Source organism: Haplochromis burtoni, unplaced genomic scaffold, assembly GCF_018398535.1.
Source record: "Haplochromis burtoni strain Fernald_Lab_line unplaced genomic scaffold, NCSU_Asbu1 Contig_769, whole genome shotgun sequence".
Lineage (NCBI taxonomy): Eukaryota > Metazoa > Chordata > Actinopteri > Cichliformes > Cichlidae > Haplochromis > Haplochromis burtoni.
This window is the reverse complement of record NW_024583130.1, coordinates 68,412-88,285: the sequence shown is the minus strand read 5'-3', so window position 1 is coordinate 88,285 and position 19,874 is coordinate 68,412. Positions and strand designations below refer to the sequence as shown.

Sequence of the window (19,874 nt, the reverse complement as noted above, 5' to 3'; positions counted from 1 at the left end):
ATATATGGGTACATTAGCAGTAGCATTTTGCGACAACAAGTTAATTCCACAAGAAAACTTGCCATATCTCAGGACAAAAGATGGACAAAAGAAGGTAGGGGCAGGCCTACAAGGCAGATAAACAGTACCTGAAAGTTATGACCTTAAGAAATAAGAAAAAATCAAATAAAGACCTGACACAGGAACTGAAAGTCACATCTGGCCCTTCAGCTGGTTAATCTACGGTTCCCTAAAGCTTCATCAGGTCACAGCAGAAAAGTAGCTGTTAAGAACACATTCTTAAGGAAGGGAAATGGGCAGAAAAGACTGGTGTGTGCCAAATATTCAATTCAGTTCATTTCAAATCAGTTTTATTTATATAGCACCAAATCACAAGAACAGTCGCCACAAGATGCTTTCTATTGTAAGGTAAAGACCCTACAATAATAAATATTAATAATATAAAAATTATATCAATAGTAAATATAAGGGTTTTTTATGTATGTGGCCAAACTCTGTGGGTTTACACTTTATTAAAGTTGACGAGGAATAAAACTGAATATTACATGAGCAAATGTGAACAGTTATCTACAACAGCTGAACCTCCTCTCTTCGACACTGTATCACCAAACACCTCATGTTACCAGCTTCGAGAGACCAACATACGTTGGCTAATGTTCCAGTGTTTGGAAAGCTGCTAGTTTGATTTTCTAATTTATTCAGTTGTTTTCACTTTTATAGAACTTAGAAAGAAATAACAGTTGGTAATACTGCAGAAGGCATGTGTGCATCTGTTACTGTGCGTGTTAGTCTGATGAGCTGCCATGTTCAAAATGAAAATGAGAATATTAGCAGAAGAAAGCAGATCATATTTACTTAAGGTCACTATTTAAATGCAAATAGAAAACCAACAGCGGTTGAAACACTGTTGATAAATGAAAAAATGGCAATGTAGAGACATGGATCAAAGGTTAAAATAGAAGTACATACAGTTTTAAAGTTTTAGATGCAATTTATATACTGCTTTTTAATACTTTTCTCCAAGAGCCAAGTTCAGTGTCCTCTAATTCCAACTGCAGTCACAAAATTTCAGTATTTGGTTATTATTTGGCATTTTTTATGACTTTGCAGCATATCAACTCACTTTGTAACGTGACGTCCACTCTGGTGCGTGAAAATACCTACTAATCATGGCTGGAGTTCCACTCCTGTTTCCTTGTTTTGGTCATAATAACAGCTGTCATTCTCAGGTTGTACAGGATCGTTTTCTTTTTACTGTGTCATTATTAAACAGTGTTGTGTGGCATGCAGCTGAAAACCACCCATAACTCTAAAATACACAATTGTGTATGTTATGTGCTGCGATGTGCTCTCAAGTACCACAAAGAATTGGTTAGTTAAGCTCTTTGAATGACATTATAAAATACCTTATTTTACATATTAATTACAGCTTTCTTGACATTGAAAATATACCCGTTTCTTTGTGGGCAAACATTTACAGGGATTTTATGTTATTTTACATTTGACATGTAAAATCAGTCTATTTATGTAAATTTTATGATATTCTAAAAAGCAGAAAAAAAACTGTAAAATACACAGTAAAAATACTTTTATATTACAATTTTTTTACAGTGTGCTCCAAACACAGAACAGATTTTAAGCAATAAACCTGGATATGTACAACATTATTATTAGCTTTCATTTTACTGTCAGTCTGTGCTCATATCTGTCTCGTATACTTCTCATATTTGTAAATCCAAACATTCATGTGAGAATCTGACAAAGATTTTTAGCTTGTGCTTTGTAACTGCAGTCAGTTAGAAGCTTCATGTTAAGTGAACTGCAGATGAAGCAAATACTTCCAGGGTGCAGGTGAAATGTGACAATAACTTAATACCTTACAGACCTTGTCTTCGCTGAAGGCATTTTAACTGTAGATGATGACATTAATTATAACTGCATTCCATTTAGTTGTGCCAGCGGCAAGGTCCTGGTATTGCTAATGGTGTGGACTAGGACACCTGAGCTCTTGAAATGCGATCACCTGACATGTAAACTGTGAAAAAATGAGCCAGCTTCATCCTTAGCTCTAATCAGACCAACAACTGTACAGATACACTTGTTGCTTTCTTATAGCCAGTATGTGTCAGCTTTGATATCACCATGTGCTGTCTTTAATTGTTTTTTGATTTAATTTCTATATTTGAAAGGCAATTATCAGATTCAGAAGAGCTATCTGGTTGACGGAAACTTTTTTTATGCCTTCCCTAGATTCTGCATGATTATGCATAGCATAATGGCCTTCAATGGAACATTTAACTGCATTTGAAATAATAGTACTTTTCTATTACATTATGTGTTATCATACACAAATCTAAATTATTTAAATGCCTTAAAGGATGAGGATGATCAACTAGATCAGAGACTGTTCCTACTGCATTCAGATTTGAGGATAGCACAGTCATGGTTGTCAAAAACGTGCTAGAGGTAATTTTGTGAGCCAGGATGTTCTTGTTTGATCAAAACCAGGACCTGTTAAACTTGTTTTTGTGATTTTCTGCAGATTTTTATTTGTGATTTGCATCACAAAACAGCACCACAAAATATCCCATTGTGTCAGCACTGACACAGCGCTGACTCATTTGGCTATCATCCTTGGTGACAAGAGTTAGGACGTCACACAGTCCTTGGCAGTAGAATAGCCCAAAGAAGGGTGCAAGTCACTTGTGTCATTACAGGAAGGCTCGGAGATTTCTTCAATGTTCACCAAGTTTTGCACCAGGTTTTTGTTGTAACGTAGGGCGTTTGAGCATTAACAAATGACCTGTTGAGATTTTGTTGTGTCAATGCACCCCTTTATCACACGTTGAAAACATGCTTGTTTTTGGCTGCACTAACAAAATCATCATTATTCATTTTGCACTCTTTGTAAAAATACATTTGAGACCGTGAAGCTTCCAGTGAAGCATCATGTGATGCACGTGGTGCTTCAAGCACTGAGACAATGGGACTACTAAGTAGCATTCCAAGTTTGGGAGGAGCTCTGGATAAGGCAACTGCTTTAAAGCTATAGGTAACAAACTTTAAGTCAGGTACACTTGTTGCTTTCTTACAGCCAACATGTTTCAACTTTGATGTCACCATGTGTTATCGGTATTGCCGCTTTTTGCTGCTACTTGTAAAAGAAAAAGTCAAAGCTGGTGTTTTTTGTTTTTTTGTCACATTAATACTCATTTTTGAAGGGAGTCTGGTTAAGGTGTTGCTTCTGTAAGTACCCCACACTCTTATTTAGGAAACACATAATTTAATTGAAGCAGTAATTTAGTTTTGAAAATATACTGGAAAAGAAAAGATTACTATATTCATGTAGAGTTGCCAGGAGAAGATGTATTTATCATTAGAATTTGATGGCATAGTTCATTCATTTAGATAAATGTGCAGCGGTAAAAATTACATGGCTGACACAGATTGATCTCTTTTCTCAAATAAAATTCCTTTGCAGAAAACTGATTTGTGCCTTTATTATCTTTAATTTAACAGAATTTGTCGCTGAGTTTTTAATGCACTTTATTATTTTTTTTACCCCTTTGAGCTTTTCTCAAGCCAGTTCATTGAATCAGATTCCCTGTAATGTAATTTAAGAGGAATGGGACTGCTCCAAACAAACTAGGTTGAGTTATGGGCTGGCCCCTCAGGATGCAAATTCATGCACAGACAGTATAAACACACTCTTTGTATCTTTCTGGCTTGCACGTCAACAGTTAAACTGCATTTTGTGTCTTGTGATGCCTGTGGCGCTTATGGGTCTGTTTAATTTTAACATAATTATGTTTTCTCGTTAAATCCAAAATGTATCTAATCTGACAGAGATGAATGGAGCCACTTACTTCGCTTACTTTTCACAGTTACTGGTTGAGCCCATCAGAGAGCACTGAGAACATTTAGTGATGTTTTTTTTCGTGGGTTTACCATTAATTATAGTAATACTTTAAACATATTTAATTGAAGGACAGTCTTATTTACTGTGATCAGAAACGGGCATGCTGAATGAATACTTTCAAGGACCAACATGCAGCATGTAAATCAGTATTTCTTTTTCCCTAAGAGCGGATTAAGACATTATGTATGCATCATTCTTCGCTACTTTGTAATTTGCATCTCAAAAGCTTAAGTCGCTGATGCAGCTATAGAGCAGAATTTATACCATGAAATCACTCAATCTAAAGACGTTTTTTTTTCTGTAGCAACTGAAAACTTGGTCTTATGCTAACTCGGTTAGAAATATTACAATATGTGAATGTGAGTATTTTATTGAAAATAACTCTTTGATATTTAATGAGACTCGTAAAAGCTTAGACTTAGCAGAGTGCATTTTATAGACTTTGAAGGAGGAATGAATAATTGAAGCAGTACAACAAAATACAACATCCAACACTGACAGTAAACAGTCCCCTGTCCCTGGATCTGGCAGCAAAGATTGAAGGATTTAAAGATAACCAGAGCAGACTAAGCTATTTTTCTACTAACAAATATAATAAAGAAATGTCAGCTGAATTAATTGAGGGGGGAAAAGAAAACTGTTTCAGGACCTCCTGTGTATCAGATGTGGTGATTTTCCTGTTTTGTTATATTACATTTACTACTAAACTGCCACAATCAGTATCTAACACTGTGTAAACCAGAGCATTCCTCCTAAGTAGGATGACATATTTTATAATATAAAATGCTTTGATTTTTGTGATTTGGTTGTATAAATATAGAAAAACAGAGACTGAAGCATTTCAACAACTCTTCTGTCCTTTTTCTGGTGTAAACTGAAGAGCATCTGTCAAAATTATAACCTGTATTCAAGAAAAAGATGAATTTGGGATACATTCTTAAGGAGCCATGAACAAAATCAATTTTTCCATTTACTTTTAAAAAACAACAACCATGTGGTAACAAAGTTGCTTACCATCAGTCGGGTGGCAATTTAAACTTGGAATCTGACCAAGTTGTTCTTGCCTGAACCTAACCAAAAATGTGATCATTTAAATTTAAAAGATGCCAGACTCAGTGGGATACGCTTGTGGGAAAGTGAAACATGAAAGACACTCATCTCTTTGTTTGTGTCTGGATGCGAGTAGAACAGCTTGTTTGTGTGAAGAAGTAAAAATTCATTGAGTTTAGGCTCAGAAACAACAACTCAACTCAAAACCAGTGATATACTGACTGTTTCCTACTGATACGAAAAAAGGGATCGACAACAGAAACTTTTAGGGAAAATTTTTTTAATACTGCACGTTTTGAAGTACCAAGAAACAAAACACAGATCTGTGAAAGAAATTCTCAAATACTTAAACACATCATCAGGCATTTATCCAATGGGGTCATCTAGCAGGTGATGGTGTGAGCTTCTGCAGAAGACAACCTCACCAGGAGGACACAGAAAGCATACTGGCAGCCTGTACTACAAAACTGTGGGGCACATTTAGACTTTGTCTTGAAATGAGTCTGTACAGTAAAGCTTAATGAGACTGAGTGGAAGTAGAAAAAGAGCATGCTGCCAAGTTCTGATTGACCAGGTCGCAGTCTGTGTGCAGATAGTCTTTATGCCTGATAGTGGATCTCTTCTCCTAATCAAGAGCTATTCAGAGGATGCCTCTGCTTCAGAGGAGAGAGAACCTGAACATTTTTCCACAGTCAGTTTAAAAGGGAGAGATCATTTCAAAGAACTGAACATGATTTGTCAATATAGCATTTGAGTTATAAACTATTTGGTAATTAGACTGCAATGAAGCAACAGGGCGGAGTCCAATAATGTACAGGACCCCCACCCTCTCAGCATCATTGTCAGTTAAATTAAAGAAAGAAGATTAAAGAAAAATGTATAAAATATATAATTTATGTATTCGTTCCACTAATATACAAAACTGTTGCTCTCTTTTCTGTATTTTGTACTTCAAAAAAGGTAGGAATCTATTCAAGTTTAAAGAAAAAGAATTTAAAAAAGGAAACACGAAGCCAGGAAAACAAAGTTCTGTACAAAATTAGTATGTGTCATGCGGTGTAGTAGGACTCAGGCGCAGAGCAGAGTTCAGGAGAAAACAACGTTTATTTACACAATCACCAGGTGCAGATATATACAGTGAGGGGAACGGGGGTCCTAGGTCCGAAAAGGAAGTCCGGGATTGGAGTCACACACATGCTAGCTCTTCTTCTTTACAGTGGTTGAAACAACAGGTTAGTCACGGGTCCGGGGAAAACTGTGCACAGGAGAAAATAAGGTTACACAGAGATCGCAGCAAGTTTACAAAACTTAAGGATTCGAGGAAGAGGTTCACTGACGTGTCTAGCATAATCATCCAGCAGTGAGTCCAACCCGTAATCAGAGCCTGACGAGATGCAGGTGTGTGCCAAGGGCGGAAGCCTGCAGTGAGCTCCGCCCTGGCGGGGAGGAGAGAGGAGAATGTACACCAAACACATGTGGCCTTTTGGAGCTGGCCGAGCAGACACGGGGACCATGACAGTATGTGATATAAAATGATAAGAGAAATCAGAGCCATAACTCGATAAAGAACTTGATGTTAACAGCTAGCTCAAAATACCATGTTTAAATGTCTCATATCTTGAAACATTGAGATTTTTGGGGGGTAACTGTTTGGTTTTTGATTGTTGTAATCCTTTATAGATATTCACTTATGTCAGGGGATCTGATTCACTGCTACCATGGTAACTATAATGAAGAAATTCACATCAGTGTCAAACAGTTGTAGTTTAAGGCTAATTCGGAGAGTTAAGTTCACAATAGACAGGTTTTTTTTCTAATTGTTGTCCTGTGCTACATGTGTAATGTAGAGGTCTAATGACATTGTGTAATTTAAAATTTTCTTTCTTTCCTTGAGTCTTATCTGTTGTGACACTGGTTCAATTGTGCTTCCTCAGCGCTTCTATGTCTTTTTTTTGTGTTGGTCACAAGAATCAGACACCTGTGTTTTTACCCTTCACTCACGTCTTTTGTGTTTCAGTGTACCTTGGAGACAGTGCGGGTGCCATGATAGTCCTATATTTGTTTTTTTTTTAATACACATTAATGCACTGACAGTATCTGTGCAGGTGCACAAATGCAGAGTCATGCACAATGAGCAAACATAAAATATTAAATTGACAGTCCTTAACCTCTTAAGCCCCACGCTGCCGGTACCGGGGCTTAAGAGTGAAACTGTTTCACTTTAGAAACATAAATCTTTGCACAGATGATGTTTATATGTTGGTTACTGAATTTCTGGAATGAAATGTGAACTGAGGCATATTTTTAAAAGGGTTATATGCTAAAAACAAATTAAAAAATTAGGCGAGGATAAAATCTACTTACTTTTTCTGTGTTCCAGTCTCAGTAATTTTGACACAGTAATATCTGCTTCAATATTTATACCTCTGATGAAATTTCACAAGTGTTAGCTTTATTTTGATACCACAATTGTAAGCACGGAGTTTGTAATTGCAGAGAAATAATCAGTTAGTTTGGGGCATTTCATTTTCGACCAGGAAGCTCAGAAACCCCTTTGGGGCTTAAGAGGTTTAATATTGCTATGATTTTTTTAAAATCATATATCTTTATTGCCTATTTTATGTATCTTCTACATTTCTGAAGAGACCGGGTCTACAATGCAGAGTTACAATGCAATCAAAACCTGAAAATCTGAAACACTGGAAAGGACTTTCATTTTATACATCTTTCCTCTTCTGAGGAACAACTGTGTATAAAAAGATATTGAAGATGAGTGTTGTATGTACAAAACAATTAAATAGAACAAAATAGCAATCAAAAATACATAATTGTTCATTGCTTTTCAATGAGAAGAATAACTCATTGGCAATGGCTCTGCTGTGTCTCTGATTAATTATTGTGCCCAAACTAACCAATTATGTCATGTGTCAGACTAACACCTTAAACACAACCCAATCAGTAGCACTTTTACAGTGTTGTTTTGGAAAAAAAATAGTAATGTCCAGATCTCGTGACATGTTACCTCATTAGTTCCACAAACTAAAATGTTTATAGTGGCTAATATCATATAAGTGCTAAGCTAATGTAACCCAACTAATGTTTTACTTTGATAGTGTTACTTTAGTTTACTTTGATAGAAAACCTTCTAATAAAGGGGTCTACGTTAAAGTACATGAGATAAGCATATTGTTTTGGTATTGAATTAGTTAGCCAAAATCATGTAATACTACTTGGTTCCAATTACTACATTTCAGTTCAGTTGTGCTTATACAGTAAAATGTCACAACAACAATCGCATCAAGGCACAGACAGCGAGACAACAAGTAAGCATTTGGTGACAGTGGAAAGGAAAAAACTCCCTATTAACAGGAAGAAATCTACAGGAGAACCAGGCTCTGCTGCAGCTAATTGGGGATGAGGGGGAGGAAGACAGGACAAAAGGCTTTGTCACTGCTGGTCACTGTGGTGTATCATCCTATGTCATCACTTTACGTTACCCTCATGTTGTGGGAAACACAATAAGTCAAAGCCACTTTGTCTGGCTTTCTGTCCTTTTGAAGATAAATCACAGCAAAAATATCTGGCACAACTTCACCTACTTCCAAGGTGCATGGAGAGGATGAAAGAATACACAATGCAGGAACTCCAGCAACACTTAAGGGAAGATGAACAACTTTATTGACTGACCAACGCATTTCGGCTTGTGGCCTTCATCAGGGTTTTTGTCCTTTTGCACATGAACCTGGTGTTTGTACTCGAATGTGTATGTATCAGCCCACAAAGTTGAGCTGTAATCAATAACTAGAATTCATTATTGGATCCATTACTGGAACATAATTGCAGTAATTGTTTAATGGGGTAAGGAATAATAATTTAAACTATTTAAATTGCTTGCGGGTTTTGCAGCGCTGTGCAACATTCTTGAACAGTTTAAAACATCTCCATCTTTAGCCACATAAAAAAAAATGAAGCCAAATAATACACGTAAGCTGTTGGATTCACATGACTTATACGCCTCCAGTTTGTTATACCCTGTTCAAAAGAGTAAAGACAAAGATCGCTAATATTACTATGTCTTCATCGCGTGAATGATTAGACAGGGAAGTGTAACGTGCAAAGGAAATTAATACTAGAGAAAACCCACACAACAGACCATATGCCCAGAGAGATATGTGAGCAAAAGAATGCACCAGCTTGTGTAACTGAATAAGAGCCAAGACACGTTATTGGACTGTTGCTTCACTCCCATTCTGGCTTCACTCCCAAAAAACAACACTGTGACCCTCACGTAAAAACCCAAACACTAAATCAAGACAGCTTTGATAAGAAGTCACTCTTCGTACACCTGGCAATGAAACTAATGAAATGAGGAAAATATATGATAAATATGTAGTAGTTTGCCAACCTCTGTGCAAAAGTAAGAAAATATGTTTTTAACGGTAACTTCTAAGTTATGTGCTGGATTATTTTCTGGCTGTCTGCAGAGACTTCAGAGCCAAGAAGTGGTTCATCACAAAACCCTCATAAAATCACAAACTGTCATTTTTGCAGTTTATTTTTTGCAATAAGGTCAGCTCTTCAGTTCTATATCTAGTACTTTATACTTTTGGATGTAGGGGAGCGTGTGGGTCTACCCTTCTTTGACATAGAAATCTACTAAATGAGACATAAGATACGGAGCAACTGTATTGAGCAATTGCGAGCAGATTTATTTGACAATTCAACCAGGTCACTTTGGCTGTTTCATTTCCACTTTATTATTTTCATGTTTTTATTATTTCATTCTTCCATTTTATTATACAAGCAGTCCTAGTGTGGAAGACATGTGCATTGTATTGTAAAGAATAATTTTATGAAGCCCAGAGAGCATAGTTCTGGCATGCTCCACTGGACACTAAGAATGGTATGTACTGGCCAAGCCTTTCCCCCATGTGCTCTCTCCCTCTCTCTGTCTTTTCCTTCACACAACTTTTATGATGCTCATCTGGACACTGCGTTATGCGTCATCCCCTAGTTGGACACCTGCCCTGTGGCGCAGCGCAGGGCTGTGATTTGATGACATAAGACAGAAATGCTACCTTATTGTGAATGTAGCAATCAGCTAAAAGCTGCTCAGCCCATCTGCCATTGGCTCAGTGGTACCCAGATTTCTTTCCAACCCAAAGTTGAAGTCCTGATATTTTACATGAATGGCAAAACAGGACTATTTTAATATATGAATAATGGAAAAAGAAAGCTGACTGTCTAGTTTTCTTAAGCCAATACTGAAAATTGTAAACACACGGTGTGAAAGTAGCTGATGAATCTGGATAGCAAAGAACTGTAAGCCTCACAATTACATAATAATAATAATAATAATAATAATAATAATAATAATAATAATAATAATACATTTTATTTGAAAGCGCCTTTCAAAACACTCAAGGTCACTGTACACAGTAGAATAAAAGCAAGCAGTTTACAGAATCATAAAAGCATAAGACATAAACAAATAAAATAGCAGAGTGGAGAGGTTATGTGGGATAAGCTATTTTGTACAAGTGGATTTTGACTTAAAGAGTGAGAAGGAAGAGATATTTCTTAAATTAGGAGGTAGGGAATTCCAGAGTCGTGGGACGGAGAGTGAAAGGGAGGAAGAAGATCTGAGACAACGAGATGGGGCGGTGATCTTATGGGGCGAAGAGAGATGATGAATAGCCTTAAATGTGTACAAGAGTATTTTGAAAATTGATGCGATATTTGACCGGGAGCCAATGAAGCTGCTGCAAGGCAGGAGTGATGTGGTGGACAGAAGGGGTCCTGGTGATGATATGGGCAGCAGAGTTCTGGACGCGTTGGAGCTTGTGGATGGATTTTGGAGTAAGACCAAAAAGAAGTGAATTACAATAATCAATCCAGGAAGTAACAAGGCTATGGACAAGAATGGCAGTGGGGTGAGAAAAGGACGGAGATGATTAATGTTGCGCAATTGAAAATATCCAGACCGAGTAACATTATTAATGTGTGAATTGAAAGATAAAGTACTGTCGAGGATGACACCCAAACTTTTCACAGAGGAAGAAATAAAGACCGGTGAGTTATCAATAGTAATAGAGAAACTCTTGGTTCTGGATAATGTTGATTTAGTGCCTACCAAGAGGAGCTCGGATTTATTACTATTGAGTTTGAGAAGACCAGTTTTTTTTCAATATTGGGGTGATGGCGGCAATTTTGAGGGAAGCAGGAACAGTTCCAGTGGTAAGTGAAGAGCAGATGATAGCAGATATGACGGGAAGCAAAGAAGGTAGACATGCCTTAACCAAAACTGTAGGAAGGGGGTCTAACTGACAAGTAGAAGGTTTTGACTTACAGATGAAATCTGAAATATCAGTAACCGAGGGGAGCTGGAAAGCAGAAAAACAGTGTGATGGGAGATGAATTACACAGGAAGAGCTAAATGGAACCTCGGAAACCAGTTCTTGGTGTATTTTGTGAATTTTCTCAATGAAAAATAATATTAAAGAATCACAAAAGGAGGACGAGTAAAGATGAGCAGGTTAAGAATCTGGTGGCCTGAAAGAAGAGCTGAACAGTGAAAACAGTATCTTGCTTGAGTCATCTTTTGAACAGATAATGGTGGAGTAGTAAGCAGATTTTGTTTGATTAATACACTCCTTATAATACATAATATGATTATTAAACATTTCCTTGTGGATATTCAGACCAGTTTTCTTATAAAGGCGTTCAAGTTGTCATCCTTTTGCTTTCAGGAGCCTGAGTTCAGCTGTAAACCAGGGTGCTGACTGAGAGAATGATGCAGATTTGGTTTTGAGTGGGGCAACAGTTTAGAATACTATTGAGACTAGAGGTATAATAGGAAACTAAGTCCTCTTGGGTAAGCAGGTTATGAAAATGCAAATGACTAACTACTTTTAATAGTATGACAACTATATGTCTGAGGTCCATGCAAAAGATACAAGCCTGTGCCTGTTGGTCACCTCTGTGTTTCTTGCTGCAAAGATTTTCCACATAAGCCAAATCAGACAGAAAACAAGATGGACAAGAATTCTCCCCCGAGGAGGCAGAAGGAACGATAAGGCAGGGAACAGAGGGAGATTTTCAGAAAACTTGTCCACAGGCATTTGTCTCCTTGCATCTGACAAGCCATTTTGCCTCTAAGTGGTTCAAGGATCATAAAGTAGAAGAATGGAGGAAGCAAAAGGTGAACATATGAGAGAAGGTGAGAGATGAAAAGAAATATGGCACTTGTTCTGTTTGTGAAGCGTAACATCTGCTGAAGGAGCAGATTCTGGATCACTTCCATCACACACTTCAGGTACTCATAAAATACAGGCTCACTCCCTTACATGCACACACACAAAACACACTCAAACACAATCTTATGCCAAGTGCACCTAATCTGATGAAGATAACAGTGATCCCCTCAAGACCATAATTCAAGCTCTTCTATGTGACTTCACCTTCTCTGTATAAGAGTCGAATGGACAGCATGCAGACACTGGAATCGTATTAGCTCAGGTTTTGAGATGCCAACCCAACACATTAGATAAAAGTCTCGTTTTGGCTTAAAATTGATTGAAAACTTAAGATTAGTACTTATTTCCATAAACACCCTTTTAAATAAGTTAATCTGCACAGTGGTTTTCACTCGGACTATTTATTTGGCAGAAAATACTTCCAAATGTTCATAGTGAGGTCTGTGAGAGGAGCAGGAACGTTTTGTATGGAAAAACACTGTTATTGCACAACGTTTTGTGCAGCTCAAACCCAAATCCCAATCACTTCCAATATACTGAGGTGCAGACAGAAGTGCTGCAAATTATAAAAACATAAACAGATCCTACTATAAGTCTAACTACTATAAGGCTAGATGTAGAATTACTGTATGCATAATGGTCTAAATTTATTTCAAAGGTTTTTATAGCACAGGAAATGGTGCTGTAGCTCTTTGATTGCAGGTTAAATTAAATTCTAATGAAGAACTTAACATTTGAAAAACACTGAAAAGAAATGACCACTATTAATTTAAAAAGCCAACTTCTTTAACTCAAGTGATAACCTTTTATGCATCTAGTTTATTAATCTTATGTAGGCTCACGTATTTAAATGCAAGCAGCTTAGCAAACCAAAACCACTCCAGTGCCTCCTTTTCATGCTGTGTCTGAATGAATCAGCGTCATATGCGGTGTCACCGGCGCCTGTTCAGTGCAGGATTCTTATTCTGCCTGCCACAGGCTTTGCAAATGCACATGGAAAAGCAGGGAGAGCCCAGAACAGAGTCATACCTTCAAAGATAAATCAGTGCAGACAGAAGAAATCTTTTTTTAATAGTTTCATCCTGACTGCAATGTTTTTTTGCATTCTTGGGAGGTACTGATAGAAAGCATTAAAAACACCAAGCAAACACAAAACAAACTAAAATGAGAACTACTTAAAGTCCTGCAAAGAATATTATTGGAGTTAAAGACCATTTGGCTGTCAGTCACCATATGGGGCTGGAGGGTTCACCAAGGCAGAAACAACATAATTACAGCTCTGCGTTACAGCCACTGCACTCCTGTCTCTGCTACCACCTACATACTCTCCATACTAATTGCCTGCTCCTCCTCACATAGGGAATGATTATTGATTTAAACAATATAATTGGTTGGCACTCACAGCAGATAATGCACTTATCCATAGAAACTATGGCCTGAATACAAATGTACAGTTTGAATTAATGGTGATGGGGAACCATGTGTTTAACAGCTAATTTTCATCACTGGTCATTACTTTGATCAATTAAACTTAAAGTCCATGATGCCCGAGAAGCAGTAATCACAAGGCTATATTTCTTTCCCTCACTTTCTCATCCTGCAGTTTCTGTATGTTTTTGTTGTCGTTGTTGTTTTTGTTTGTCTGCTGTGCGTTTTACACATTGTGCAGTTAAATAGAGATGTGTGGGAGGAAGAGAGTGACAGGCACGGCCTTTGCCTGTATCTGGTACACTGATACTGACAGAAGAGGAAAATGAAAGATGACATTTTTTAATGGAAGAATCAGATTGACCATTTGACTTTCTTCATTCATTTTATAGTTAACAGTTTAAACAAAATGATAAAGAATTGCTGCAAGGCATAAGTCCATACGAAGTACGTGGGAGGCTCCTGTAGTCAACTGTCAATAATTTCTGTTATGAGCTAACAACACAGTGATTAGAAAGATGTTACACTTACACCTCTTTCTTCCCTAGAAAGCAGAGGCAGAGAGTGTGTGAGAGCGATAAAGACAAATGCACAATGCAGGTGAAGGCTGACACTCAGTTTCTTCAAGTAAATAACCCTAGGGAGTAACAGTAGTACTCACCATACACATGCACATTCACATTGTTTGTGGTCTGTCATTTGTTTTGATTTACATGCGCATTCATATGAAAAGGATATTTTTCAGGAATAATTTAATGGGAAATGTTGAGTCATACAGGCTTTTGTAATACAGATTAGAAGCTGGGCAAATATCTTTTTCACTTTCCATCTCTGGCTTTTTCTCTCTGCTTAATAACACACACAGACTCCTGTATTCATCATATCATCATTGGACAAGAGCGCTGAGCCCTTTCCATTTAACTACCGTGTAAAATGGGCCCAAGCTGGATACTTAAAAGAATGCAAGCATTGGTTCACATACAATAGAAGTACATAGAAAGTTTTTTGTTTTGTTTTTTTCGAGTAAATGTATCATATAAATAAAAGGAAATCAAGTAAAAGCAGCATTAGACAGCATTACACAGTGTGGTGCTCACTGCTTTAAATACATCCTGTAGCCTGTGGATACCAACATTAAATTTAACTGCCACTAAATATTCTATCTACACCCAGTGAAAGGCAGGTAAAGTGTTTGCAGGGTTGGAAATTAGGGTATACCTACAGTGCTGCCTGAAACTATGTTTTATAAATGCTGAAATACATTCAAATATCAGCAGTCCACAGCATGTTAATGTGTTTGTGTAGGCGTATGCATGTGCAAGTGTTTTATGCACATGTGTTTTATGTATGTGTAATGTAAAATCTCCCTGTGTGGTCGATAAGGCTATCAGTTTGAAGCAGTCTTGTAATTTGCATTGTCCTCTCCTCGCTGCTAATATCTAAAAAGAGATACATAGATGCAAGTAGCCCAGTGGGGTTTGCATGCACAGACATACGCTTATATGCACACTTGACACACACCAACTTAAGCAGGGAAAACAGAATAGAGCGATTGCCAGCAAATACTGGGCACAATATCCTCCATTCAGCCAAGAATCTGAAAATAAGCTTCTCCTACAATTAAGAGTGATCCAAACAGACCACTCGTTGTGGCTCTCAGAGGTCTGTAGAGCATAAACATTCTGTGTGAGCAAGAAAAGTAAAAAAAAAATCATTTGCTGTAAAGGTAAAACAATGTTTGCAATTTGTGCTGAGTACTTTAAAAATTGAATCTAACTGTGCATATGAACGACTCATTGTGCATTTGCAACAGAAGGTTTAGTTACTGCTTTGTGCCCAAGATTCCCAAAAGTGTCATAAAACTGCAATTTCTGATTTAATACTATGTGATTAGAGAACTGGAAACATTAACAAAATTTTCTAGTTTCACTCAGTAGTGGAAAACAAGTGAACATTAAATTGATAAATCCAGTAATGTTGTAGCTTGTGTCAATATTTTCTTATTTTGAAACCCATCTTTAGTAATAATCCCACCAAACTTTAAAAAATAAAACAAGAACTTAAAAACACTGTTACTGATATTAGATCTCTATGGAGTATTTAAGGAACATGTTTAAATTAGGTGAATTCAAATGAGTCGCATGATAATTCCAAGTGAAACGCAAACTTATGCAATTGTGTAGTTCAAGGTAATGTACACTTTTTGGATAACAGCTGTATTGTGAAGCACATGGGAGGAAGATATATCAGGCTTTGAACACAGGATCCAATTATTGCTGGTTCTTAACACTTTGTTTCACTTGTTTTATATACTCTTGGCTCTTTACCGAGTTTGTTAGAGTAAATATCCACAGTATGGTCATCTCAGGCACTTGGCTGCTGTTCCATTTTTTTTTCTTTCAACCCAGAGAGGCCTCCTCTAACAAGGAAGTTAAAACCCTGATCCTTCATGTTGTGAGGTGACAGTGCAAATCAGTGGCTCACTCATATTTTTAATATTCATAGATTCATTCCGATATTTCACCGTAAGCAGTAGTGTAGTCTAATCTCTCAGATTGCGTCCTGTATAAGAGCTTATGAACTGTCTGCCCTTCTTCTGTCTGTCTGCTTGACTTTGTTGCTCAGTCAATAAAAACTGCATGTGGTTCTAAGGAAAAATATTGTTCCAGCGCCACAAGATAAAAGATCTATTGCAGCAACAAAGCACAGCAGTATTTTACTGTATTGTTGTTTTTTCCTCAGCTCTTAGCTCTTAAAATGAAGGTGATAATCTTTGTGCGCTGATAATGACAGGCTATTTATGCCGAGTTTAGTTCACTTTAGATCACCGTCACAGCATTTTAGCGCCATGGGGTAACCACACACAGAAACACACACCCACAGCCCGACGAAGCACTTCAGCAGAAGCAAAGAGACTGGAATAGAATGGAATTTGAAACGTTTTAGCTAAAAATGTTTCCATGCTCAAGGTGTTTTTTGCAGAAACGTTTCAGATTTCGTTTTGTTCTCCAACTGCGTTGGTGAAGCTCGTCAACTGATGCCACAGGAAAGCCACTGCTCGTCGAATTTAAGACATAGACAAAGGATGGGTTTCATTCAGAACTATATATAGTTGTAGTGTGGAATCCTAGATGTGAGGGTTGGCATAAACAAATACACAAACGTACCAGGAGTGTGAATCAGAATCAGATTCAGAAAACTGCATGTTTTCAGAGATATGTAGAAAAGCAAAGGCCTGAAATGACTCTCCCATATTTTTATTACTTTATTAATAACAAATCTTCTTCTTCTTCCTCTTATTATTAATATTATTATTGTGCTAACAAAGTGATAGTCAGCAACTCATTAGCCCATCTTACTGATTGTGTTACAGATTTTATATCCTAATATTGAGGTCAATAAAGCACATTAATGGCAAAGGATGTGTAAAAAATAAAATAAAACAAAGACTTTTAGGTGTTTGTTTTTAACCAGGTATCTCGCAGGTGCATATAAATTATTTATGTTGTGATTGTGACAGAGAAGCGCGTCACTGACTATTGCCTGTTTTTTCTGTTACCTGTTTCACAGTCCCTTTGTTATTTCAAGTTATCTACACAAACACACGCCTATAACAAGCTTCTCCATGTTGTTTGCAGGCCAAGTGGTGAACAGGGCTGAGACTGCCTCATGAGTTGGGCCTCTTCTGTGTTTTGGTCCCCACCCCCATCCTCCCAGCATCAGTGGGATGTCCCAGGTGTGTCTCCTCTTGGCCTTGCTCATGCTTTGCAGCTGCAAAAAGGTATGACTCCCAGCATTATTCACTTTCACATGCCAATTTTCAAATATGTTTCCTTTTTCTTGATTCACACCGTCTACTTCTGAGAGTCATCAAAAGAAATTTCCTCTCTCCCTTCAGGTCTCCTCTGCTAACTCTCTTGAGCTTGTGAAGGAGCAGTGGAGCAGCTACAAGAACCAGTGCCTTGACCACCTCGGTGCCACGCCCCCTTCAACAGGTGATTCGTTTTCCTCCCAGCACGCAAATCCATAAAATGCATCTGCACCAGCACAGACTAAAGATTTGCTTTCCCTTGTAGGGCTGGTGTGTAACAGAACCTTTGATTTGTATGCGTGCTGGCCCGATGGACTTCCAGGAACCACTGTAAATGTCTCCTGCCCATGGTTCCTGCCATGGTACCATAAAGGTCTGTGTGACTATATCTGTGTGAGGTAGACAAAAAATAACAAAAGAGTAACTGCTGCGTCACAATATACTGTTGCTACAGTTTGCAAATGTACGATTTAAATCTAGTCCTATCACTCTTATCTGTAGCATTTCATTATATGCCATAATTTTAACCTGTTTTTTTTTTTCATTTACATTGATAAAATGCTTATACCTAACTCACTGCACAGTTTGACTGCTAATTTAAAGGTTTACTTAACAAGTATATAAGGTGATAATATGTAATTATTGTGTTTGATAGCTTGCTCACCAAAACAAAGACATCCATGTGCTCACTGTGGCGCTTTTTTTAACTATTAATGTGAATAAGTACAAACAGTGAAACAGTGAAAAAAAAGGGAGTTAATAAAAGCTTATGACCACAGCAGCCTGACGCTGCTGCACCTGTGTGTCAGGGTTTAGTGCTGCATTTTCTATTATATTTCTAGGTTTTCAAGGTTTTTAATAATTAAGCGGTCAATCTGCGTTACATGTGTGAATGACCCACTGTAAGAAAACATGTTTCAAAAATTACTCATGCATTTCAGGGTAACACGACCAGTTTTCTAACAAAACATATAATGTATACAAACACTTGACAGATTGGTTTCTGGTCTTCATGTACAGCAGGTAATCGGTTGGCAGAATGATGTACTGAATACAATGTACTGAGGTGCACTGAGGTTTCAGGGAGTGCTTAAATGAGTGTGAAGGCCAAATATTACTCAGCCCTGACTTTACTCTCAACCTATGAGTGGTGTAAAGACTTCACACTGTGTCACCGGTGGCAGCACACCTGTCCTGTGGAGCTTTCTCAGTCATTTACCTGTGGTGTGCGGGCTTTTGCTTCAAACACTTAACAGTTTTGGTTCATAGCATGAAAAGCCTGGATTTTGACTGCAGCTGTCTGTCTACTATCTTTGTTTCCATGCACAGGCTTCCTCCAGGTTGTTTTGGGCCTCTGAATAGGTGTGAAGGGGGGTTTATCTTTGCTATCTCCGGAGGACTCGTAGCCTTGCAGGGGTGTGTGTAAACATCTGATGTGCAGCACTACTTTAGACCCAACCTGTGTTTCACTAACTTTTGTTTGAAAATATATTATTCTGCTGCAAGAAAGCTACAAAGTGAGAGTATGTTAAAAATGTGAAAATTCATCTTTTCGACTTGTTGAAAAGACTCATAGAAAATGATGTCTGTTTATGTTTAGATTTGGTTAAAAACAGCACATTTTCCTTCTCTGCCAAGTCCTAAAATAAGCATTGGATTCAAACCTGGAAGCTTCATGCTATGACGAAGCAATGCAAACCACTACACCACCATCCCACCACAATGCTTAATGAATTCCTTCTAATTTTTAAGAGGCCCATACATATATGTTCAGGGAATACTCTGAGATAAAACCCCATGGAATACATAATTTGCATATCTGAAAGGTAATAACATGCTTTTCAATACATTTTTTAAATACTAGTCAGTGTATCTGAAGTGGAGGTTGTGTGGCTGTGTGAGCACAGTCCCCCCAAAAAATGACCTCTGCCCTATACCTTGAGGTCAAGGTTACTGAGCTTTGAACACAGCCGAGATTGTTAGTAGCTGCACTTATGTAATGAATTGGTCCTTCTTGATTTATCACATTCACAAACTCCCCATCCGCTTGCCCAGCAGGGTGATGACAATACCCCATCAGCTTTTTACAGCTGAGCGGTAAAAAGTGTCAATCAAATATCATAATAAATAAAAAAGAAAGACACAGTCATCTGCATTTCTGAAATAATGGCTATGTTTATCGTATCTGTTAAACTTTGGGATGAAATTTATCTTTTTACCCTCAGCTGGAAAAGGTTCATGGGGTAACGTAGGATTTTGAAATTGATACCATAAGCGAATCTGCTAAGAGTTGCCTCACAATATAAAATAGTCAGTGTTGTGAATTGGTAAAACTCTAAAATTGAAGTAAAACTGAAATAAAGCTTTAATTTAATTTAATGGGGCGATCGTGGCTCAAGAGTTGGGAGTT

At 37.6% G+C, this 19,874-nt stretch overlaps 1 protein-coding gene across 2 annotated transcripts in view; it reads left to right on the top strand.

Moving 5' to 3' along the window:
- gcgrb (glucagon receptor b) overlaps positions 1–19,874 on the top strand; it is a 55,613-nt gene that overhangs the window by 24,321 nt on the left and 11,418 nt on the right. For both annotated transcript variants that reach the window (XM_005950328.2, XM_005950327.2), the window contains exons 2-4: positions 17,292–17,434; positions 17,552–17,648; positions 17,730–17,837. In XM_005950328.2, coding sequence (XP_005950390.1) covers positions 17,381–17,434; positions 17,552–17,648; positions 17,730–17,837 — 259 coding nt within the window. In that variant the 5' untranslated portion in view covers positions 17,292–17,380. The remainder of the gene's footprint in view (positions 1–17,291; positions 17,435–17,551; positions 17,649–17,729; positions 17,838–19,874) is intronic.